Below are 24,919 nucleotides of genomic sequence, written 5' to 3' on the forward strand. Positions count from 1 at the left end.
CATGCAACACTTTGTTCTGTAGTTTAATAATAAAAGCAATATATTTTTTTGCAAATGGTGACAACGTCTCATGAGTTCCACTGTACATATTTAGTAACGGAAGTTTTTAGCCAATAACAAAAGATTGCCTTACTATTTGACCAATGAAAAGTTCGGATGGTCGGATTGTCCCAGTAAACCAAAATCCAATTGGCTAAAACAGAATGGGTGGCTCCCTTGCTCTAAGTGGATTTCAGGGCTTGGAAGGAAAACAAGGACACCAGTCAGCGTTACCGTGTCGTGGAAGGTATGGAATCAATTATTTAAAGTTCTTGGTAGGATATGTAATGAAGTATAATCAAATCGGTTACGCTACATATTTAATCAGCAGACAACAGGTTGACAACCAGTCTTTATTAATTGGTCGAGGCACATCAACCCGACCAACGAGCACCGAACTCTGCGACCAAGTAACTCGCGTTAAAGATTCATCTTATTTAGCAGTTCTAAAGTAGTCAAATAATACATTTCGAAATTAGCTACGAGAAAACTCAACTGACAACACCACCAGCGATTGTTCTTAATGTATATTACGGTAGCTAATAATAAACGGCGAATAGTTAGCTTAGCTATGCTGTTAGCATTAGCCTGCCACCGGTGGTAACGTTCACCGCAAAAGACCGTAAAATGAGATTTACTGTAGCCTGACAGTCTTCATCATATGACGACGTGTTGTCTTAATCGACTCGTTGACATCGTCGGGCTCAAACGGCGGTTTCCTTTGCTCATAAACAAGTTCGCTCACTCATTTGACCCATTCACGAATTATAGACACTTCCCTTGCGCGTACAAGACGTTGCATTGCGCTACAGAAAGGTAAAACTTTGATTTGGTTATGCTGGCAGTCACTTTGACGCGTTGCGGCTCTTTGGATCGTTATCATTGATGATGGAATTTGCGCTTTTGAGGCATGACAACAGGGAGATATTTTTAGGTTCAATTAACCCACATCAGGACCTGGAACTAAAAAAAAGGTAAGATGAGATATTTCATCGTGGGGTGACTTGAAGGACTAACAAATTCTTTTTGGAGTTCTTGAAATGAGCAGAGAAATCAGAATCCCCAAAGCGTCATCTGGATTGTAATAGAAATTTGACTGCCTGTCAGACTTTTTAATTTCAGGATAAATGTCTGTCACTAGTGTGGAAGTAAGTCTTTGAACTACTCATAACACAAATTAAGGCATTCAAACATGGGTTACACTTGCAAGATTCACATTTGTTTCATTTTACACTTTAATGTTAGCTTTGTGACTTTAATGGACTATTTGTGGTTGGCTGAAAGTTTTTGTTTTTTCGTTTACAAGGTTGTGCCTGGCAAGGGTATGGAGCACCCTGTGCACAGAGGGGACACAATGCCCGTTGGACTGCATGACAGGTAATGTGCACTTATATGACACAACTAGTAACAAGTAATAGTTATTTGACATTTTTAGATGGGTTTAAATGAGGCAAATGCAATCAAATTTCAACACATTTATGACAAAATTCAGTGTACAAAATTCAGTGTAGCGGTTTTCTGGCCTGACTTGACCTGACTCTATCCTGGCTGTAAGTCTGTCATACCATCTGGAGAAAAGCTCCCATGTGGAATCAACGGTTTTAATCAGGTAACACCTGATTAGGAGTTAAGATGCTATGCTTGAAGCCCGTGCTACAGAAGCAGTCAACAAATGTATGTGATGTGTTCGTCCGCCGAAAACTAGTCCGCCACCCACCGTGGCCCTGTGTGGTTTGGTTAATCCGCCAAAAAGTAGTTCGTCAGCCAAGACTATATGCTCGCGAATTTAATGTTCGTGAGGCGAAAAGTTTGTGAGCTAAAGCGTTCGTAAGGTGAGGTATCACTGTACTTAATAAAAAAATGTTAATTACGTTTGTAGTTAGCCATGGTGTAGAACTGTACTACGAGAACTGTTATTTCAATACAATACATATTGAATCATATAGCGCTTCAACGCAGCTGAAGCTAGTTGCGTGAGAGTAAAACATGTTCTCAATTGCTCTCCCGTATGGTTTAGTGCACTTGACAGTTTTGCGACCGCAGCCACGATAATTAACATTGTCAAATTAATTTGTCTCCTCACAGACGAGTCTGCGTTGTTGTTGTTCTTCCAATTGTTGTGCAATCTTTTGGTCGACGGAGTTCTCAAAGGCATCCGAGGCTTGTGTGTGTGTGTGTGTGTGTGTGTGAAAAGTTCACAGCTTTGTAGTATTACAGCCAGGGTTATATTTAGCTAATAGTCAGCGCGGCGTATGACTTGGGGGGGCTCTAACTGAGGGGAGGGGACAGATAGGGAAGCAAAATTTTTCTTGACCCGGCGACAGTGGAATATTTGTGGCTCTCCAGTGTGCTGTGTGTTTACCTCTTGTAGATTTTGTAATAGCTCACTTGATGTGAGTATCAACTGCTTGCTAATTGGCCGTTGAAAATGAATGCAGGATGAGAAATTTGAAATTCATAATCGGAGCAGATCATGTTCTGCATGTTATCGTCAGAAAGGAATCTTGGGATAGCTAGCTTTCTATCTGAGTTACTTCCGGGTTGAGTGAACGCCTAGCTAGCTATCTGTGAGCTAGCTTTCTATCTATTTGAGTTACTTCCGGGTTGAGTGAACGCCTAGCAAGCTATCTGTTAGCTAGCTTTCTATCTATTTGAGTTACTTCCGAGTTGAGTGAACGCTGGCGTGTGTGGCTCCCGCTGCTCACCCACAGAAAAACTTATCTTGTGACTGTAAAGTGACCTTGAGAGTTGAAAGGCGCTTAGAAATGTAATGTATTATTATTATCGAGCTGGCTAGCTATTAGCTATCTATTGGCTTGCTAGCTAGCCTTCTATCTATTTGTCTTACTATTCTATTTGAGTTACTTCCGGGTTGAGTGAATGCTTGCGCGTGTGGCTACCGCTGCTCACCCACAGAAAAACTTATCCTGTGACTGTAAAGTGACCTTGAGAGTTTTGAAAGGCGCTTATAAGTGAAACTTATTATTATTATTATTATTAATTTTTATTATTTTTATTATTATTATTAGCATTGGATGGCATGACCGAGAGCCCGAACTAGTTTACCTTATGACAGTCTAGCTAGCTATCAATTTGCTATCTATTAGCTCTCTAGCTGGCAGGCTATCTATCTAGCTAGCTATCCTTTAGCTAGCTATCTAGCTGGCTAGGTAGCTATCTATTAGCGTCTGTATCTATTAGCTAGCGAGCTAGCTTTCTATCTATTTTAGGTACTTCCGGGTAGAGTGAACTCGTATCAAATAGTAGTCTTGGTGCAACACACAACGATTCACCATCGCGTTATTTATGTGTTTTCCTTCTAATTTCGCCATCAACATGAAGTTTTCAGACCAAACAAAGTACCCAAATTGTGGGTTGTGTTTCGCTTTCTCGGTCAGGGGCGTTGCAGACGTGACGTCAAGCCAGGAATGGTCACCAACTGGAAAACAAGACTTCCTGAATATTCAGCGCGAGTCTTAAAACGTAAAATATAGCTATATGCGGCGGAATCTTTGTAAAATGCGCTCAGTAAAAGTCATTTGAAGTGATTTTACAAATTATGGACACAACTTGTCCGGAGGCGTCGGTTGTCCTTTAAGATGCATTGAATGTTTATGTAGTCCTAAAACTCAATATTCTGAGGGTCCTGGAATTCAAGTGAAAATGCCAAAAACCCTGGCACTGGAGTTGACACGTTTTTTTGCACATGTCTAGCAGTGAACTAGTTAAAGTGCCGCGGTATTTGCACTTTGTAATACTGTAAAATAAAATAATCTGAGTTCCATTCCAAAACAAGCGAACAAGAATGCTTCATGAACATCAGTTTCGCTTGAAAGAATGCCTCCTAGCTTGGCCACGGTGGTAATCGCAATTGCGCTAACAAGGTGGCACTGTTGCTTAGCTACACTTGATTCACCCCCCCCCCCCCACCGCACCCCCCTTTTGGAAGGCTGAGCTCCTTCCCCCTCCTACCGCTTTCTGCGGCGAGGCGAGGAGTCGCGCTGGATGCAACCTATTGGCTTCTTGGCGCTGCCGCTAATGTCACAACCCTGCCCGTAGCCCGCACTGCCTCCACCCTTGTATTTCCGTCGCGGCGGCCTGACCCCCCAACCCCACCCCACCCCTTTAAATGGTGTGGGCAGGAGTGGTATGGAAGACCGCATTGAGACGCTTCGCATGGAAATGCTCTTCGGTGTTGCTCTAGCGCCTTTCTGGTGACAACAACATGCCGTTGAAATGGAAAAGCGGTTCTCCCGTCAGCTGGAAATTCCCCATGCCAGTTCTTAAGACGTCCCGGTCCTCGCCGCTTTCACCTGCTTACATGTGAGTAATAGCGCTGATGTGGATGTGGGGGGACGTTTCTGTTTGTTTCTCACTTTTTGGAGGGATTGAAAACAACTGAAAAATCATTTTTGGAACGTTGGATACTGTTTTTTTTTTTTTTTTTTTTTTTTGGTTCTAGTTGTCAGTTCTATAAAATGATGGGGGTTGTACCGTTTCATAGGATTAGCCTTGTCCTGCATTTGCTGTTTCTTTTCAACAGTCAATTCCCTTGCTTGTCCGCCGAACACGGCGAGCACTACGTCCACGACTTTTGTCCTCGTCTCCCTGTGTGGTTATTTGGGGAAAAAAAGGGACTCGCCGACTTTGGGAGGAGTCTGCCTTTGTCAGGGATGTCAGGCTTGCCCTGCTTTCCAAGCTATTGTCATCCTGCTACTGTTCTGGAAAAAAGGGATTGAAAGGGGGGGGAGGGTAGACCAGAAGGTCTTAACACAACCTTTTACCAGCCTTGCTTTTTCATCAGCTCCTGTTCACGAAGATTTAGGGTGGGAAGAGTGGGGGAAAAAATGTGGCTATGGTTTTGAATTTGAAGGCGAGCTAGGCTACCTCGCGGGTGATTTATATTGGATTTTTTTTTTTTTTTTTTTGGTTGCTCAAGTGGATTTATGCGATGGCCAATTATTACGCAGGTTTACTTTTCAGCTACTTATGAGCTTAATTTTGTGAGCTTTGGGAAATTCAGTCTACCAAGTAGGAAGCTGCTTTTATTTTTTTTGTTGGACCTTGTATAATTTGACATGTTTTAACAGAGAAGCATGTTGACAGATGCAGACACCAGTTCCCGTTTTGACAACCGACACCTCCCAGACAAGTTGCGTCCATAATTTGTAAAATCACTTCAAATGACTTCTACTAAGCGCATTTGACAAAGATTCCACCGCATATAGCTATAGTTTACGTTTTAAGACTCGTCCTGAATATTCAGGAAGTCTTGTTTTCGAGTTGGTGACGATGTCGGAGTGACGTCACGGAGGGAACACCCCTGACCGAGAAAGTGACACACAATGCATTTTGGGTACTTTTTTTTCTCTGAAAACACTGTGTTGATCGCGAAATTAGAAGGAAAACTACATAAATAACGCAATTGTGAATCATGTGTCGCAGCCAATTGCGGTAACACGCATAATGAAGGTGTAAGTTGACACAAATTCCCAGCGGACAAACCAGCCATTTCCAACAAAGCTTGTGCGCCATCTTGTGCATTTTCTGGGCGCTACATTGGAGTCCAGACGGCTCGAATTGATACGGAAGGACGTCTTGAATCGATTGCAAACATTTATGCTTTCCTCTTCAGAACTATTTGAATCATATTCATAACTGGATGAGTAACAAGAAAGCATCTTCTGTGAATCTGAACTCTCTGAAGCCATTGTTTTGATTCTGGAGCAGGGCAGTTTGGGAAAGAGTATCCTGACGTGATGTCACAAACAAGGGGGCGGGACTTTCTGAATCTCACCAGTTCGGAGCTCATTTTGTGGCAGTTTTGGGACACTTTAAGTCATTTTTATTGGTGTTTTGCATTTGACTAAAAATATCAGCCTGCGTGTTTTGGGTATTTTAGATGCTATAAAACGTTTTTTCTGATGTCAGTTAGGAAACAAAAAAAATGGTGTCTGCTGTCCTGTGCTGTATGTAGGTCATATTTTCAATTCCCGAATAAATTTGTGAATGGCAGTGACTGACTTAATACCAAATATGTCTTTCTGTCCTATTTTTTTTCATTTATCTTTGCTTTGTTCCTCACCAGTCAATGGTTGTCGAAGACTTAGTCCCTTCCACAAAATAAAACTAACACGGCAAGATCTCATTCGTCTTCTAATCAGGATGTCCTTTCCAGTGGTCAAGCGTGCCGCACAAAAGCACGAGGTCCACATCACGGACACGCAAGCGGCCGAAGATGGCGTTTGCGTGTCTCTGCGAGTAGATTGTGCACACGCACTGTCAAGTGAAGCATATCAAGCCCCCCCCGCGAACCCCCTCGAGGCTCCACCTCACTCCGCCTCACCAGACCGCTTGCTATTTTTTGAAACGTGTCCATTCTAAGCTGTGTTTTTTGGTATCTCTGCCCCCCCAATTATAGGTTTCGCCTTTACTTTCGAGCCCTTGAGGCTTTGCTGATATTTATAACTGCCTGCATCTAGGGTAAAGTTTATAATGACGGCGAAGGTTTTCAATACATGTGGGCTTATTTTGTACTGCTAGCTAGCTAGCGAGCTAACTAAAGCGGGCAAATCAAATGACTATTTTCCGGTGTATAAGGCCTACCGAAGTATAAGGCGCGCCCCCATTGAATGGTGGATTTTCAAACGTTTTCCATATACAGATGCTCCCCTACTTACGAACATTGGAGTTACGAACAACAGTACATACAAACATTTTTGTAGTATTCTCTCCAGTTGTACATGTGCATATCTTTATCGAGCATGTATTTTATTAAATGTTTATTTATCAGTATAAACCAATCAAGTTTATTTATGCAGGCCTTAAACATTCTGATATAATTCTTAAAAATACTTACATAAGCCTTAACATGCAAAATATAGCACTGAAGCAACTTACGAACAAATTCACCTTACACTACGACCGTTCGGAACATATCTTGTTTGTAAGTTGGGGAACGTCTGTATAAGGCGTACCCGAGTATAAGGCAAACCCCCAATGAGTGGTATATTTTCAAACCTTTTCCATATACAGACACTCCCCTACTTACAACCATTCAAGTTACGAACAATGGTACATACGAACATTTTTGTAGTAACATGTAGTATTCTCTCCAGTTGTCCATGTACATATGTTTATAGAGCATATATTTTATTACATGTTTATTTTTCAGGACAAACCAATACAGGTTACTTATATAAGCCTTAAACATACTTATTTAAATATTAAACATACTTATACAATAATATCATAATAATAATAATAATACATTTCATTTTAAGCACCTTTTAAAGTTTTTATGAGCCTTAAATATACATTCCATACAAACTATAGCACTGAAGCAACTTATGGACAAATTCACCTTACGCACGACGTACCTTACGTTCGGAACGTATATTGTTCGTAAATTGGGGAACGTCTGTATAAGGTGTACCCGAGTATAAGGCGCACTCCCAATAAATTAGTTATCTTATTCTTTAAAAATGTAAAATATCTCTAGGCAAAGTCCTATTTCTGTCTCTCAACGTGTCTTTTTAGTCTGTACGCATCCTGTTCTGAGTTGTCTTACTGCTGCAGTATCCGTCAGGTTGATTTAGCATTTGGTGCATGTTGACAGATTGTCCACGCCACCCACACGCGAGCCTTTTTTTTCCTCCTCACTTAACTGTTTGTGGTTCAGGTAGAAATGCTTTTTTTCTTTTTCTTTTTTTAATTTATTTCGCGTGATACACTGTCTTGTCTAAATCTAAGATGACGGTGGTGATGACGAGATCCATCTTGGTGACATAAATCTTCCCGTTGTGCATGTGAAATGCAGACTACCTGACATTCTGATGGACTCGAACTGTGAGATCAAACATTTAGCAACAACACCTACAAGACTGCTTTTCATTCATTCATTCATTCATTCATTCATTCATTCATGCCCGGCTGCATTTTGACTGTTTCAGAATCCTCTTTGTTGCCAAGTATGTAGAACACACAAGGACATTGTCTCTATTAGAACATGCTACACTCGTATCACCATCAAAAAATTGCAGAGGCCCGATATAGTTCTAATCGGGTTACTGTTTATAATAATCCATTTCATTCCAAAGCGCCTTTCAAAACTCTCAAGGTCACTTTACAGTCACAGGACATGTTTTTCTGTGGGTGAGCAGCGGCAGCCACACGCGGCAGCGTTCTCTCAACCCGGAAGTAACTCAATTAGAAAGCAAGCTAGCTAGCTAACAGATAGCTAATAGATAGCCATCTAGACAGTTAGCTAACTAGCTAGATAGCCATATAGCTAATAAATAGCCAGCTACATAGCTAGCTAGCCAGCCAGATAGCTAAATAGTTAATGGCTTGGGGGAAGAAGTTGTTTTATATAGTTTTAGGACTACATAAACATTCTATGCAGTGTAAGAAACCTTAGACGCTCTTATTTCATCAGGAAAAAAAAGTTAATTCCTAAATTAAATTGGTCTAGAGTTATATGAGCTTGAAATGAGGGCAGCTGTCCAAAATACGATGCAATGCATACATATTGGTTTCTATTGTCCTTTAACAACAGCTGAAGCTGGAAAAAGCATGAACAGGGAAATGCTGCCCCCTAGTGGAAAAGAAAAAAAACATTGCCAGAGGTCTGGCGAGCGCTATATCGGCACCATGCATGAAAAAACAAAACCCGAACTAATGCGGGAATGTCACTCTACGTCATATTTTCAATTCCCGAATACATTTGTGAATGGCAGTTAATGAGTTCAGTCATCTTTTTGTCAAAAAAAAGCACAACAAATGTAACTAGTAATTTAACGTCTCTGCGAACGAAACAAGCCGTTTGCAAATTTGCCGAATTGTTGTCACTTTCTCCATCCTTATCGCCTACGAAATGTACGGAAGCACCCAGCAGATGTTCCGACAACTGAGTGATTGAGTTCTTCACTCACCCACATTCTTTGAAAGTCAAGTGAAGTTTGCGGAACCTTTCATTACTTTCCATTTGATTATCCCGGAACACCACTTTAGCCATTTTTGTCATCCGCCCATTTCATTTCCAAACCCTGAACCGATGCCCCTAACGTTTGATGTGAAGTGCGTACGCAATACGCCCTTGAACAAAACGCCAACCCTTCAGCGAAAGCGTTCCTTCCATACGCGTTCCCGGGGGATGTAAAATTTTATTGACCGCAACATTTTCCCGTCAAAATGCCTCCTAATCGAAAATGACAGACTTTTGTGATGTTTCTATTGGCTCGCTAAGACGGCAAAGCTTTTTCTTCCAAATCTTTCAAGAGCCACTGTCATCTGGCGGGAAAAGTCGAGTTGACTTGAGCTTCTTAAACTGTCACTGGTAGAAGGATGTTTTTTTAAGCTTTCCGCCGACATGACGGGGATTTGATAGACTGCCACTTTCAATCCCCCCTAGCTTATTTCTTCATTTCCCTGAGCACTTTTTACTCCTTTCTTTGGCTTGCTTCTTTTTTCCCCTTTTCTTAAAACCTTAATTGGTAAATTGATGCAAAGAGTCACGTCTACAAATCGGAGTTTTTGGCTAAATTCACATTGCGAAGCCAGACGATATGCTAATTCAGGGATTGGCGCTTTGTCATAGTTTCAATTCCTGAATAAATTTGTGAATGGCAGCAAATGAGTTAAACAATCTTACAGGAATGACAGCGGAACCGCAAAGGCTGAAAAGATCGGAAAGCTTCACAAAAAAAAAACATTTTTAATAATAATAATAATCCATTGCATTTCTAAGTGCCTTTCAAAACTCTCAAGGTCACTTTACAGTCACAGGCTATGTTTTTCTGTGGGTGAGCAGCGGCAGCCACACGCGCCAGTGTTCACTCAGCCCGGAAGTAACTCAAACAGATAGAAATCTAGCTAATACAGGTAACATCCGATTTACGACCAAGTTCCGTTCCGACCATGTGGTCGTAAGTCGAAATCCACCTGGAAATAACTCAAATAGATAGAAAGCTAGCTAGCTAGATAGCTAATAGATAGCTAACACAGTAGATAGTGAGCTAGATAGCTTGCCAGCCATCTAGACTGCTAATAGATAGCCAGCCAGCCAATACCACAAATAGATAGCTAATAGATAGCTAAAGATACCTAATAGATACCTAATACATAACTAACAGATAGCAAATAGATAGCAAGGTAGCTTGATAGCTAGCTCGATTGTCAGATGTGAGACAATCTCTTATCGTCAATGGATGCTCCGACTTTGTGCGTGCTTTAAACATTTAGCTTGTAGCAGACGTGCCCACTCCACCATGACGTCCCTGATCCACTGGTGAAAAGGATGCTTTGATCCTCTCCTGGTTCATTTAGATTCGCATGTCGATTCCTCACCCGTCGCCCAAAACGCGTACATTTGCACATCGTCTTGCAGTGAATGAGTTAACGGTGATCCTTCCACTTTCTTTAAACGTGTGTCAGTCACCCGTAAAACACCCAGTAGCCCTCGGAAGCTTTCTGCCTGGGAAAATAAATAAATAAATAACATATGAAAGCAAAGTTTGCACAAATCTCAAGGGAAGGCACATTGATTCACTTAGTAACTGAAAGCCCGGTCGAGACTGATTTACCGCGATGGCTTGCCAAGCGTTTTTGTAAAAAATATTTTATCAAAATCAGCCCAGCCGGCATTTAATGTGTTAGGATACCCTTGAGAATTCTATCAACGTATCCGGATGGAGCGTAGCTGTAATATTTTTTTTAAGCCTTGTATCCACTTGACGATGTGAATAAATCTCCGGGAGATAAAAGGGGGCCATTGCAAAAGGGGGGCGGGGGGTTCCTTCCGGTGATAAACTGGCTTCTTTATTTCAAAATATTGCCCGATAACCGGCGTGATATCTCCATTAGAGTTGCTTTTTTTTCAAACGCGGTAACAGACGGATATTTTATCTTGCAGTTTTACAGGTTATTAATTTAGCCAAATAGCATCACGCGCACTCAGGTCATTTATTATTTTTCTCCCCTTAAAAAAAAAATGAAGCTATCTCGGAATACGCTTTCTTAATTCTAAAATCCTGTCCAGACTCTGGTTGTTTAATAATGTTCTGTGTGCGTAACATAGCTGCGCACTTTGCACTCATTAGTTTCTTGCCTGAGTCTAGACACAAAAATGTCACTACGCATTAAAAAAAAAGAAGTCTGCCATCCAGAAACCGCTGGAGAGAAGCTCCCAAGCTAGCAAAGGGAAACGTCTCGCCCGTTCGCACGTTATTTTCGCAGTTTTGCCATTTCGGAGCACAGAGATGTACAATCGGCACGTTTACAAAACTACCGTATTTTCTGCACTATAAGGCGCACATTAAAAGAAAATATGCCTTCAAAAAGCTAACCATGCGCCTCATTATCCAGTGCGCCTTATACAGTAAAGTCTCGTTATATCGATATTCAAGGGAGTCCGAAAAAATATCGATATAACCGGGACTATCGATATATCCGACCATGTTTGCATGTAATTTTCTCCGTGCGTGCATAGAAATAGTATCGATATAACCGGGACTATCGATATATCCGATATCGATATAACGAGACTTTACTGTATATGTAAATCATTTTAAAATGTCAATCAGTGAAGGTGCCCCCTTATAATGTGGTGCACCTCTTTTTGTATAGAATTTAATTTTAAATACAGTGATACCTCGGTTTACGAACCCCTTGGCTTACAAACTTTTCGGTTTACGAACGTTACTTTTATGAAAATTTTACCTTAGCATACAAACTTCACCTTGTCATACGACCTTTTTTCATACACGGAGCTGCCACAATGAGTGATGTGTCGTTCGTGAACGAACCTGTTCTTCTAACAACAAAATGGCAGCCGACTTTTTTTGTCCTCTATTCCGCGCCCCCACTCTTCGGTTAAAGCCACGTGATTGGTCAAGAACGCAGCAGTGAGGGGGGGGGGTGGTTTAAACATTAAAGAGACAGGCAAACGACAGTGAGAGAGTTTCAACTTTGATAGTTCAAAGGCAGTGTATACTGCAAGGTTAAAGTATCCCATCAATCAGGCCCCACAAATAACCCGCACAAGCCATCTGTACACTTGATGCAAAAAGTTATCAAACCAGCTAAACAGAACACAATTGATAAGGAACAAGGTAAAATGATCGCAGAGAAAGCACCTACAAGGGATCATTCCTCAACATGGTGAAAGAAGGCTATGTTCCTCATGTAGTGTTTAATGCTGATGAAACCGGCCACTCCATTCCATCAAGCCAGCAACGACCATCACAAAGGTAAATAAAACAACTTTATTATACCGTACATTTTATTTCTACAGTTTATTATAATACCATAGCACATTTATTATACATAAAATAAGGTATATTTTGTGTAGTTTTAATGCTTAGAAAATTTGAAAGTAGAAAATGATGTGGCCCCGGGAACTGATTATTCTCATTTTAATGGTTTCTTGTGGGAAATTAATTTTTGGGATACACACATTTCACCTTACACACTCTGTCTGGGAACCAATTAAGTTCATAAGCCAAGGTATCACTCTATGTCACTTGTTGAAAAGGGTGTGCCTTATATTCCGGCTAATCCGCTAACTGTTTTCTCTATGTTGTTAAATGTTCGTATGGAGGTGACGGCAGCATTATCGTTCCATCTTTCTGCTGCCGTTCAAATAGAAAAGGTCATCGAAAGGTTAGCGACACATCACAAGGAATCATATCCTCTGTTTAAAGCGCTGGTTTGCATCTGCGGTCGGGGGACCACGTGAATGCTGAAGGTCATCTTCATGTTATTCTACTCACATCCGACAGTTTTGGGGGCATTCAGATAAGACAAATTCAGACACTGCCGACCCAAAAAAATCATATTTTCCTGTTTCTATAAGCACTCACAAAACAAGAATGGATTATTTTTTTGCCATTGATCTGTCTATTGATGCCCTTTGAATGAAGTAGTCGTGATTTGGGATGAATCGATTTTTTTTTTTAGCATTCGTTTGCGTGAGAATTCTTAGAGCAAAATGTATTCGGGTCAGGCGTTGCAATATTGAATTAAAATAATTTCCAAGGGTCTAATTGAGGAGTTTGAACGCAATTTATTTACCTGTCTAGCTATTTATTTACCTTACTAGCTAGCTAGCTATCTCTCTAGCTAGCTATCTCCAGCTAGCTAGAGATAGCTAGCTGTCTATTCGTTTGTTTGTTGATGTATGTATTTGTGGTACATTATCTTGCATGCGCAAAAATCCACTTTTGTTGATCCTCTTAACAATTTCTAATGTCCTAAAGTACTGGTCATGTGACCAAAATGTATTGAATTTAAAACTTGTGAAAAGTGTAAGCTTTTGCATTATTTAATTGAAGTAATTTCCAAGGTTTTGAGGAGTTTAAATGCATTTTTTGTCGTATCCTGCATTCACAAAAATCCACTTAGCTCTTTACAATTTCTAATGTCCCCAAATACTGTACATGGAGTGTCTTTGCAATCTTTATTTATTTTCTTTATATCTATGTCTTTATTTTTATTTTTTTAGGGGGGTAGGGGCATTCCATTGAAAATATTTGGTACCACTGCTCATTTTGACCCAGATAATTTTTGTACCATTTCATCCATTGGATCGATGTTCCAGTTTGAACCAGCGGACTGCCCGCCGCTGATATACAAGCGGTAATAAAAATCCACTTGTCCATGTCGTCACAGATCCCTCGTGGAGGACGACGACTCTCACATGAAAGTGGCTCTGGGCTACGGTGATATGGGCATCTGTGCGCACCTTCAGGCATCCAAAACCGGAAACACCCGCTTTTTTACCAGCAACACACATAGTTCGGTGGTTCTTCAGGTGAGCGATCCTAAGTTTTACTTCCGGGTGAGAAGATAAGTTAATTCTCCATTTCTCTTTACGTAGGGGTTCGACCAGCTGAGGATAGAGGGGCTACTCTGCGATGTCACTCTGGTCGCCGGCGACGGCGACGAAGCCTTCCCCGTTCATCGAGCAATGATGGCCTCTTCCTCGGACTACTTTAAAGCCATGTTTACGGGTAGGTTTGGAATTTACTCCTCCTTCTGGTATGATTCCGTTTTTTTTAACTGTATTCTAAAGTACAGTATTTTCTGGTGTATAAGGCGCACCCAAAAGCCTTGATTTCCTTCATAAGATGACCCTGCGCCTTATATGTGAAGTAATATTGAGCCACAACAGGTCTCGCAACGACTGCCAGCAGCCAGCGACTCCGTTTCCCCCTGTAGAAGAAGTCATGCGTAACCCAAGCTTGTGGTGTGGCTTAAATTTGAAAAAAATATGTATATTTATATATTATATTTGGAAAACTTTTCATTTATTGAAGGTGCGCCTAATAGTCCGTTGTGCCTTATATCTGGAAAAAGTTTCAAAATACAACATTTGTTGCGGGGTGCGTCTTATACTCCCTGTGCACCTTATACACCAGAAAATACGGTAAAGGTGTTTATTTATTTTTAATTCATGAGCACGTCCGCGCTTTGCTACAGAGGCACGTATGTCACTAAGAGTGACCTCTTGATTCCAAGCAAAATCTTTGGAATTGAATACCCCCCGACACACACACCCTTTAAAAAAGTACAGTATTTTCCGGAGTACAACTTGCATCGGAGTATAAGGCGCTCCCCAAATGAATGGTGTGTTTTCAAACTTTTTTTCCATATATAAGCCGCACCAGACTATAAGGCGCACCTTTAATGAATGAAAAAAATTACTTTACATATAAGCCTCACCGGCGTATAAGGTGCAGGGTCATCTTTTGTAGAAAATGAAGGCTTTTGTGTGCGCCTTATACACCGGAAAATACAGTGATCGCATTAAAGGAATATATTTTGTAGGGAAAAAAAATGAACAAGAAAAAATGGAAATGCAATCATAGTAGCACAAAAACCTGCACATTTTCGTTTTTAATATTGAGTAAAATCGTAATCAGGAGACAAAGTCGAGTAAAAGAGAATACAGTGAAATATTGTATAAAAAGGTACCGTATTTTCCAGTATATAAGGCGCACCCCCAATGAATGGTGCATTTTCATCTTTTGAAGAAAATCAAGGCTTTTGGGTGCACCTTATACACCAGAAAATACGGTCACTCCGCACAAGAACATCGCCTGGATGCAGCAGCTCCCAGGCCTGTCAATCAAAGGAGGATTATGTATTACTTGTATGGCGACATCTATTATTTTTATTTTTTTGTTGTTGCTGATCCTCCGCTTTTCGCCCGGGATGCAGGTGGAATGAAAGAACAAGATTTAATGTGCATCAAGCTCCACGGAGTCAACCGAATAGGCTTGAAGAAGATCATCGACTTCATCTACACAGCCAAATTGTCGCTCAACATGGAAAACCTGCAGGACACGCTGGAGGCGGCCAGCTTTTTACAAATCCTTCCCGTGTTGGATTTCTGCAAGGTCTTTCTTATATCCGGGGTAAGCGTGCGTGCTATAGGATTACGTTTTTTTTTACCAGTTATATATTACTTGCTAGGATGAAAAGGTTTCTTCAGCCATCATCTGTACTTCTTTGAAGGTGTCGTTTCACTCATCCGAAAAGCTTCATCAGAGAACTTTTTAGTTTGAAGGTATCGGACGTTTTGTTCCTCATCCGAAAAGCTTTGTCAATGAACTTTTTAGTTTAAAGGTGTCAGATGTTTTGCTCCTCATCGGAAAAGCTTCGTCAGTGAACTTTTTAGTTTGAAGGTGTCGGACGTTTCGTTCCTCATCCGAAAATCTTCGTCAGCGAACTTTTTAGTTTGAAGGTGTTGGGCGTTTCACTCCTCATCCGAAAAGCTTCGTCAGCGAACATTTTAGTTTGACGGTGATAGAAGTTTTGTTCCTCATCCGAAAAGCTTCGTCAATGAACTTTTTAGTTTAAAGGTGTCGGACGTTTCGGTCCTCATCTGAAATGCTTCGTCAGAGAAATCTTTAAATTGAAGGTGTCGGACGTTTCGTTCCTCATCCGAAAATCTTTGTTAGCGAACTTTTTAGTTTGAAGATGACGGACGTTTTGTTCCTCATCCGAAAAGCTTCGTCAGCGAACTTTTTAGTTTGAAGGTTTTGGTCGTTTCGCTCCTCATCCGAAAAGCTTCGTCAGCGAACATTTTAGTTTGACGGTGTCGGACGTTTCGCTCCTCATCCGAAAAAGTTTCGTCAGCAAACTTTCTAGTTCGCTGACAAAGCATTTCGAATGAGGTGCGACACGTCCGACACCTTCAAAGAAGTCCAGATGACGGCTGAAGAAACCTTTTCTTCGATGGACTACTCCTGCATGACTTTTTTTACACAGACGCATGACTTACTAGCTTTTTTTTTTTTTTTTTTTTTTTAACGCAACATCCATGTCTCCGACTTTGCAGGTTTCCCTCGACAACTGCGTCGAGGTGGGCCGCATCGCCAACACGTACAACCTGACCGAGGTGGACAAATACGTCAACAATTTTATTTTGAAAAACTTCCCTTCGCTTTTGGGCACGGGTGAGTTCGTCAAGCTGCCGTTTGAGCGCTTGGCCTTTGTGCTGTCCAGCAACAGCTTGAAACACTGCAGCGAACTGGACCTCTTCAAAGCCGCCTGCCGCTGGCTACGCTACGAAGACAGCCGCATGGACTACGCCTCCAAGCTCATGAAAAACATCCGCTTCCCGCTCATGAACCCGCAGGAGCTCATCAATCACGTGCAGACGGTGGATTTCATGCGTACGGATAACACCTGCGTCAACCTCCTCCTGGAAGCTAGCAACTACCAAATGATGCCCTACATGCAACCGGTCATGCAGTCGGAACGGACGGCCATCCGCTCGGACAGCGCCCACCTGGTTACGCTGGGCGGCGTCCTGCGGCAGCAGCTGGTGGTGAGCAAGGAGCTGCGTCTTTTTGACGAGAAGGCGCACGAGTGGAAAGCTTTGGCCTCCATGGACGCGCCGCGGTACCAGCACGGCATCGCCGTCATCGGCAACTTTCTTTACGTGGTGGGCGGCCAAAGCAACTACGACACCAAAGGCAAGACGGCGGTGGACACGGTGTTCCGCTACGACCCTCGTTATAATAAGTGGATGCAGGTGGCGTGCCTTAATGAGAAGCGGACTTTTTTCCACCTCAGCGCTCTCAAGGGACACCTGTACGCTGTCGGTGGAAGGAACGCCGCCGGGGAGCTCGGTGAGTTGCTTTTTCTGTCCGATGGCCACACCCCCTACAAAATAAAGCAGCAAAATATCACACAAGTTTATCGGAATATACCTAGTTGTTTTTCGTGATATTTTAGATTAGATTCGATGAGTCTATTTTTATTATATGATATTGTATTGTATTATTACATTTATTTTATTATATTATATCATATCTTATACAGTAAAGTCTCGTTATATCGATATCAGATATATCGATAGTCCCGGTTATATCGCTATTTTTTCGGACTCCCTTGAATATCGATACAACGAGACTTTACTGTATATTCTAATTTTATTTTGTATAATATATTTTTTATTTATTTTTGATTATATTAGTTTGTTCTTATATATTAGATTTTTATATATTAGATTATATGATTGTTATACAGTGAGACCTCAACAGAGTGTGTAAGGCGAAAAGTATGTATCTCAAAAAAAAAAAATCCCATAGGAAACCATTAAAATGGGAATAATCCATTCCCGGGTTTGCATAAAATATACTTTTCAACTAAATAAGCCTTAAACCTACACACAACATACCTTATTGTATGTATAATAAATGTGCTATTGTATTGTAATGAAAGAAATACACTGCATTGTATCATAAAGTCACTTTATTTACATTTGTGATGGTCATTTATGGCTTGATGAAATGGCATTGGAGGTCGAAGGTGAAAGGGAATTGCTGTTTGGAAAGAGAGGCGCATTACATGACGAATGTAATTAAAGAAATAAACAGTGCTGTAAAATAAAGTTTTATTTACCTTTTTGATGGTCGTTGATGGCTTATGGAAGGAGAGTCACCTTCCATAAGGACTGTTGGTATCTTAACCTCTGGTACTGTTCGGTCGTGTGCTTCCGCCGAAGATCACTCCGCCAGCCGTGGCGGGTGTGTATTATGAAAATAGTGCTTATTATAAGGTTTAATTGTCATAAATTTGACGTTTGTAAGACAAAAAATTTGTAAGTTGAGGTCTCACTGTATCATTATTGTAATTATATTATATTATATTATATTATATTATATTATATTATATTATATTATATTATATTATATTATTACACTATACATTATTACATTACACTATACATATGTACATTACGTACATTACATTACATTTTATTCTATTTTATTATCACTGCTCCGCCACCCATATTTTTAAGCTTGTATTTTAACCTCCCATGCCGAGACCCTCAAAGGCCTCATTTACCACAATTTTGTCCTCGCCAGTTTGTGTCTTGACCTACTTTATACTAATACTCTCCCCTTCCCCTCTTGGTCGCCTTGAAGCAACCGTGGAGTGCTACAACCCGAGGACGAACGAATGGACGTACGTTGCCAAAATGAACGAGCCTCATTACGGACATGCCGGGACGGTATATGGCGGATACATGTACATTTCCGGTAAGTTCCGATTGTTGATTTTTTTTTTGCTTTTTGGGTGAGGGAGGGACTGTCAGGGAGGAGGGATGTGGGTGGGGGAGCAATTTCATTTGACAAAATTAGACCAGCGAAATCAAAGTACCGGTAGATGCGAACGTACCCAAAAGATGCAAGACAAAGCGAGCGAATGATTTTATTTTGAGACATAAAAGCGTTTCGACTGATTTCATCTGTTTGGCGAGCAGCGCGATGACACACGTGAGCATCGGACTCATTTTGGTTTGTTCACTTGACGGCATTGAAAAGAGCAGAGCATGCGCTATGGAGATGAGCCCTACTTTCTCGATGTATGACTAATCCTGAGCAATTTTTTTACAACCGCGCTGGGGGGAATGGGGATGTTGGGATTGTGATAACTCGATGTAGTCTATGTGTTAATCCACACTGGCCATGGATACAGTCTTGTTCCAGCAACATACTAATGATGTGTCATTCACGAACGAGCCGGATCTCTGTAATGAACGACGAGAGCCAGTTCCTAACTCCAAGCCGGAAATGGGAGCCGACTTTTTTTGTCCTGTATTCCCCGCCGCCAGTCTTCAGTTAAAGCCGCACGTGATTGGTCGATATCCGTAGTAGAGGAGGGAGGGGAGAATTAAAGACACACGCAGCAGTGTGGAGAAGAGTGGATGGGGGACGTTAGGGTAGACAGGTGGGCAAATGTTATCACATTATGCTGTTATTATTATTGGATTATTGTATTTTTTTACTAGTTGGTATGATAGCATTATTAATATCAAAAGCAAATTAGTGACAGCTGATCATCAGACCAGAGTAACCACACGGAAAGTGAAAGTTAGTGGATGCTCTCTGTGCATTTATAAATCAAGCCATATAAATAAAAATATTTGATATAGTGTATTTTTTACATGAGTGATTCATTTTTCACATTATTTTACATGATTTTTGGTAGTTAATTTAAGCAACAACAAAACAAACAAAGTGAGGAGCCATTTGGGATCCATAAGAGATCTTTATAGTGAGCCGAGCCAAAAGAACCGGCTCTCATAAAAGAGCCGCATTTCCCATCACTACAACATACATGCTTAGCCTAACATGTTTCCAGCAACGTTTGTTTTTCAAGCTTACACTTTTGATTGGACCGCTTTAGTTTGAAAGTGAAAATCTTAGCGCACCGGAGCTTCCCCGGCGTACTTATACGGCCATGTATTCATTTTCGAAAGAGACTAATAACACACTTCCATTTGTCCACTTGATTATTCAGATAACGTGCGCTATGATTTTGCTAGTTGTCAAAATTGCTGCAGGCATCATAAGTGCACCCCGGGAATCGATTGGGCTCCCAATTTTCCACTTCATTAAGCAATGAAGCCATGCGTAGCAATAAGTGGTCACGGAGCAGCGATTCTGCTTTTTAGCCGGCTGCCTCTTATTGCCCCGCTGCCTGGTTGGCATTGCTGATACGTTTGCTCCCTAAATGCATCCAACATGCTTCCGTGTATAATGTGGTGTGCCTTATATTTGGAATTGTTTTATATATTTATATATTATATTTGGAAAACGTTTTGTTCATTTATTGGAGGTGCGCAGAATATTGAGTTTTAGGACTACACACGCATTCAATTCAGCATAAAAAAATCTTTAACTCTCTTCTTTTATAAGAAAAAAAGAGTTAATTCCTAAGTTATAAGAGTCTGGAGTCATCTGAGCTTGAACTGGGGGCAGCTGTTCAAAATACAATGCAACACATAAATCTTGGTTTATATAGCGCTTTAACAACAGCTGAAGCTGGAAAAAAGGGAATTGCTGCCCCCTTGTGAAAGGGAAAAACATTGCTAAAGGCAATGGCCAGCGCTTTATCGGCACTGTACAAAATACAATACGTCTGTTGAAAATAATAATAATAATAATAATAATAATAATACCTTTCATTTATCAGCGCCTTTCAAAACTGTGGGTGAGCAGCAGCAGCCACACGTGCCAGCGTTCACTTAACCCGGAATAACTCAAATAGATAGAAAGGTAGCCAGCTAGCCAATAGCTATCTAATAGATAGCCAGCTAGATATATAGCTAGATAGATAGTTGTCGCGGGACTTGTTGTGTCTTAATATTACTTTACGTATAAAGTGCATCTGCGTATAAGGTGCAGGGTCATCTTTTGAAGAAAATGAAGGCTTTTGGGTGCACCTTATACACCAGAAAATACGGTACTTGGAATGTGGGGACGCATATGATGAGGAGAATTTGAAAGGCGCCTATCATAGATTTGAAGTACCGCTTCTGGAAAATATAGTCAGCTTAAATGGACAATTTTTTTTGAGTGGAGGCCCCGCCCCGTAGCACCTTGAGGGGCCATAGCAGCGGCCGGTGGGGGGCGGGGGGGATTAGAGCCGGTATGCAAGGTGATCCCCCACCGAAGTGCACTTCCGTGTTGGTCTGTCACAGTCTATCAACTCCCGTTATACGACCGCGCCGCTCGGCTGTCCGAAGGTATTCCGTCAACCGGATGAAGCTGACACAAGCGCTCAGCCCACGGACCGTCACCGCTGCGGCGCTGCGGCGGGCTTCAAAATGCGAATAGCGGAACAGCGCTAGGCCCTTACCGCCCACTACCGAATTTAGCTGCTTGCGTGATCACATGAGCTGATACCTCAAATATGAGCCATTTTTCTGGAATATTTTATATTTTTCATCATTCGATAAGTCATTCCGTTTTTTAAAAAAAAGCCTTCTTCTTGTTGGAGGTTACTTGAGGTTAAGTGTTGAGCTTTCACACAACACGCCTCCAGCAAGCAGTGGGCTGACTGAGGAGGTGCGAAGGATGATTGTATAGCACTTTTAGAACAAAACGGCCTGGTTGGTTCTGGATGATGCTTGTTTTTTAAACCATATGAGGGTCTCGTAAATTTTATTACGGATGAAAATTGAACTTGATGTGTTTAGCAAGGGGGGGGGGGAACAAGTAAGGGATGAGTTCATCTGAAAAGAAAAACATATTTTTTAACTCATTCACTGCCAGACGATGGCCACTCCAGTGCCAGGGTTTTTGTCATTTTCACTCAAATTGCAAGCCAGTGTTGCTGCCGCTGCTCACCCACAGAAAAACATCTAACAGTGTCTGTTAAGTGACCTTGAGAGTTTTGAAAGGCGCTTAAAAATGAAATGTATTCTTAGTCTTGGTCTTAGGCTTAGTCTTAGTGTTCTTCTTCTTACTACTATTATTATTATTATTATTATTATTATTATGTTGAGTTTTAGGACTACATAAACATTCAATTCAGCGTAAGAAACCTTAGGCTCTTTTCTTTCATCAGAAAAAAAGTTAATTCCTAAATTATATGGGCCTGGAGTTATATGAGCTTGAAATGAGGGCAGCTGTCCAAAATACAATGCAATACCTGTACATGTACATTGGTTTATATAGCGCTTTAACAGCTGAAGCCGTCACAGAGTGCTAACATGGAAAAAAGGGAAATGCTACCCCCTTGTGTAAGGGAAAACAATGCCAGAGGCCACGGCTAGCGCTTTATCGGCACACAAGCATGAAAAACCAAAACCCGAAGAAATTTGTGAATAGCGCTCCACGTCATGCTTTTCAATTACCGAATAACTTTGGGAATGGCAGTGAATGAGTTAAAAATCAGATCGTAACTCATTCACTGCCAGACGCGCAAAAATGTGTCCACTCCAGTGCCAGGGTTTTCGTCATTGTCACTTGAATTCCAAGAGTCACAGAATGTTGAGTTTCAGGACTAAATAAACATTCAGTACAGCGTTACGCGCATGTTTTTTTTTCTGTTGTTGATTCGCCGCAAATCTTGGCTGCTCTCACTCAAGAGCTTTTCTGCCCCGGGGAGGATGTTGCGAATGGGGCGGGGATGTTGGCTTCTACCCAAATGCATGCTGGGATTGTGTTCCTCTTTATTTTAAGCCTTCCCTGTAGACATGTCCTGTTTTTTTTTGCCTCTGCTTTGTGCGTCTCGACGTCTACGGTCTGTTTGTGCACGTTTGCGTGAGCACATTGTAGCCTTCTGCTCTTGTAGTCATCAGTTCACTGGGGAGTGAACACCCCCCCCCCCTTATCTGCTTGGCCTGCTTACCAAACATCTGATAGCAAATGAGTCACATGATCCCGATCCCATCGCACGTTCCTCCTCCGGCTTTTAGCGCGGAAGCTAATTAGCCTTCTCGTCTCGCCGCAGGCGGCATCACTCACGACACCTTTCAGAAGGAGCTGATGTGCTTTGACCCGGATGCGGACAAATGGACTCAGAAAGCCCCCATGACCACCGTGCGCGGCCTCCACTGCATGTGCACGGTAGGCGACCGCCTTTACGTCATCGGCGGCAACCATTTCCGCGGCACCAGCGACTACGACGACGTACTCAGCTGCGAGTACTACTCCCCCGCTTTGGATTTATGGACTCCCATCGCCGCCATGTTACGAGGCCAGAGCGACGTGGGCGTGGCCGTGTTTGAGAACAAGATCTACGTGGTGGGCGGATACTCGTGGAACAATCGCTGCATGGTGGAAATCGTTCAGAAATACGATCCCGAGAAAGACGAGTGGCACAAAGTCTTTGACTTACCCGAATCGCTCGGCGGGATTCGGGCCTGCACGTTAACGGTCTTCCCTCTTGAAGATATCTCAAACTCGCCGTCCAGAGAGTCGCCGCTTTCAGCGCCTTGATGAGTGATGGGGGCGGGGCTATTTTGGTCACACCCCCCCTCAGAAACCCATAACTCCCAGACAAACCCACATAGACATTGTTTGCACTTCCTTTTGGGACTAAGTCAGTAAGTACCGCGTCCCTCAGTCGTACAGTTGTGCAGAAGGCCCTCGAGTGATTAAACCGAAAGATCGCTAACGGCGACCGATTTCCACCTTCATGTTGCCTACTCGGTTTATATTGTACCTTGACGTTGAAAAGGGACTTTGCAAATCAACTTTTCTACCTGATTTCACCGATTGTCGTACGTCTTCAGGGCGCGTCGCGGAGGACAACCATACCAGGAAGCCCTCAGGGCTCTGTACTAAGCCCACGCTCCTTTGGTTTTCCTTTCCCGCGATTGCTACACAACTGTTCACAAAGGTGGTGTTTTCTAAATTTAATAAAAATGCTTTTCAGAGTAAGCTAACGTCCGAGATGTGATTCATGCTAACATTTTACGTTCAGATTGATAGGAAAGATTTCCCAGTGACTCCTGTCACCTACCGATTGTAAACAATCCGCTGACCGGCGTTACCTGGAAACTATCTCACGTTCTTTCTCCACTGGCACGGCGACAGACGGTATCGTCGCCCAGTCTGTCCACCTGCTCCCGGCCGATTAAATCCAGAACGGCGACATATGGTGTCCGAGACGTGCGCTTCAAGCTGTTACCGAGAACAAAAAAGGTTTGTGTAATCATCAGGTGAGTTTTGGTCCATGTCGTTAGATCCTCATTAAACTCTCATTACGACACATTATACTATCCTGCCTCCCGAGTCACCTTCGTTTTGAGGGGGGGGGGGGGGTGCTCAGAATACGTTCACACAATATTAAGTGCACCTTCAACCACAGGTGTGGAAATCTGAACAGATTTGGACGAGGACTGGAATATCATGACAACGACGTGGGACGCACTAGAAATGAGCAACCTTGATCAGGTACTCAGGTCGTCCTTTCTGGAGGTGACTTTCAAGCACTTTGCCAGAGCATCAAATTATTAATAGTTCTGAGCCAGTTCTGTTATAATGGCTATCAAAATAATTTTACTCATTCACTGCTAGACAATGTGCATAAATGTCTCCACTCCAGTGCCAGGGTTTTTGTCATTTCAAATTGTGGAATATTGAGTTATAAGGACTACATAATCATTCAATGCAGCATAAGAATCTATTAGCTATCTATTCGCTGTCTAGCTGCCTCGCAAGCTATCTAGCTGGCTCTCGTTTAGCTATCTAGCTATGTAGCAATCTATTAGCGACTATCCTGTGACTGTAAAGTGACCTTGAGAGTTTTGAAAGGTGCTAATAAATGAATGTATTATTATTATTATTATTACTGCATCTATTCGCTAGCTAGCTTTCTATCTATTTGAGTTACTTCTGGGTTGAGTGAACGCTGGTGCGTGTGGCTGCCGCTACTCACCCACAGAACAAAATATCCTGTGACTGTAAAGTGACCTTGAGAGTTTTGAAAGGCATTTTTAAATGAAATGTATTATTATTATTTATTATTATTATTATTATTATTATTATTATTATTATTAAGAAACCTTAGATTATCTTCTTTCATCAGAAAAGAAAGTTAATTCCTAAATTATATGGATCTGGAGTTA

The 24,919-nt window shown here is 41.8% G+C and overlaps 1 protein-coding gene across 2 annotated transcripts; it reads left to right on the forward strand.

Annotated features, from left to right (window-relative positions):
* Positions 1 to 211: 211 nt before the first annotated feature.
* On the forward strand, positions 212 to 23,729 carry klhl13 (kelch-like family member 13). Of its 2 annotated transcripts, XM_089016575.1 has the most exons (8): positions 212 to 286; positions 1,346 to 1,416; positions 13,708 to 13,849; positions 13,916 to 14,048; positions 15,259 to 15,455; positions 16,382 to 17,177; positions 18,480 to 18,593; positions 22,798 to 23,729. In XM_089016575.1, the coding sequence occupies exons 2-8, from the start codon at positions 1,364 to 1,366 to the stop codon at positions 23,283 to 23,285; spliced, it is 1,923 nt and encodes a 640-aa protein (XP_088872701.1). In that variant the 5' UTR covers positions 212 to 286; positions 1,346 to 1,363; the 3' UTR covers positions 23,286 to 23,729. The 2 variants fall into 2 exon arrangements, with proteins under 2 accessions (XP_088872701.1, XP_088872700.1); XM_089016574.1 differs by lacking the exons at positions 212 to 286; positions 1,346 to 1,416 and adding an exon at positions 4,039 to 4,362.
* Positions 23,730 to 24,919: the final 1,190 nt, after the last annotated feature.

Source organism: Hippocampus bargibanti, linkage group LG16 (genome assembly GCF_051943395.1).
Source record: "Hippocampus bargibanti isolate YZ-2025 linkage group LG16, ASM5194339v1, whole genome shotgun sequence".
NCBI classification, from domain to species: Eukaryota; Metazoa; Chordata; class Actinopteri; order Syngnathiformes; family Syngnathidae; genus Hippocampus; species Hippocampus bargibanti.

Coding starts and splice junctions, on each gene's coding strand:
- klhl13 (XM_089016574.1), top strand. CDS start 4,265: ATGCCGTTGAAATGGAAAAGCGGTTCTCCCGTCAGCTGGAAATTCCCC. Junction 14,049..15,258: donor CTTTAAAGCCATGTTTACGG/GTAGGTTTGGAA, acceptor CCCGGGATGCAG/GTGGAATGAAAGAACAAGAT. Junction 18,594..22,797: donor CGGATACATGTACATTTCCG/GTAAGTTCCGAT, acceptor GTCTCGCCGCAG/GCGGCATCACTCACGACACC.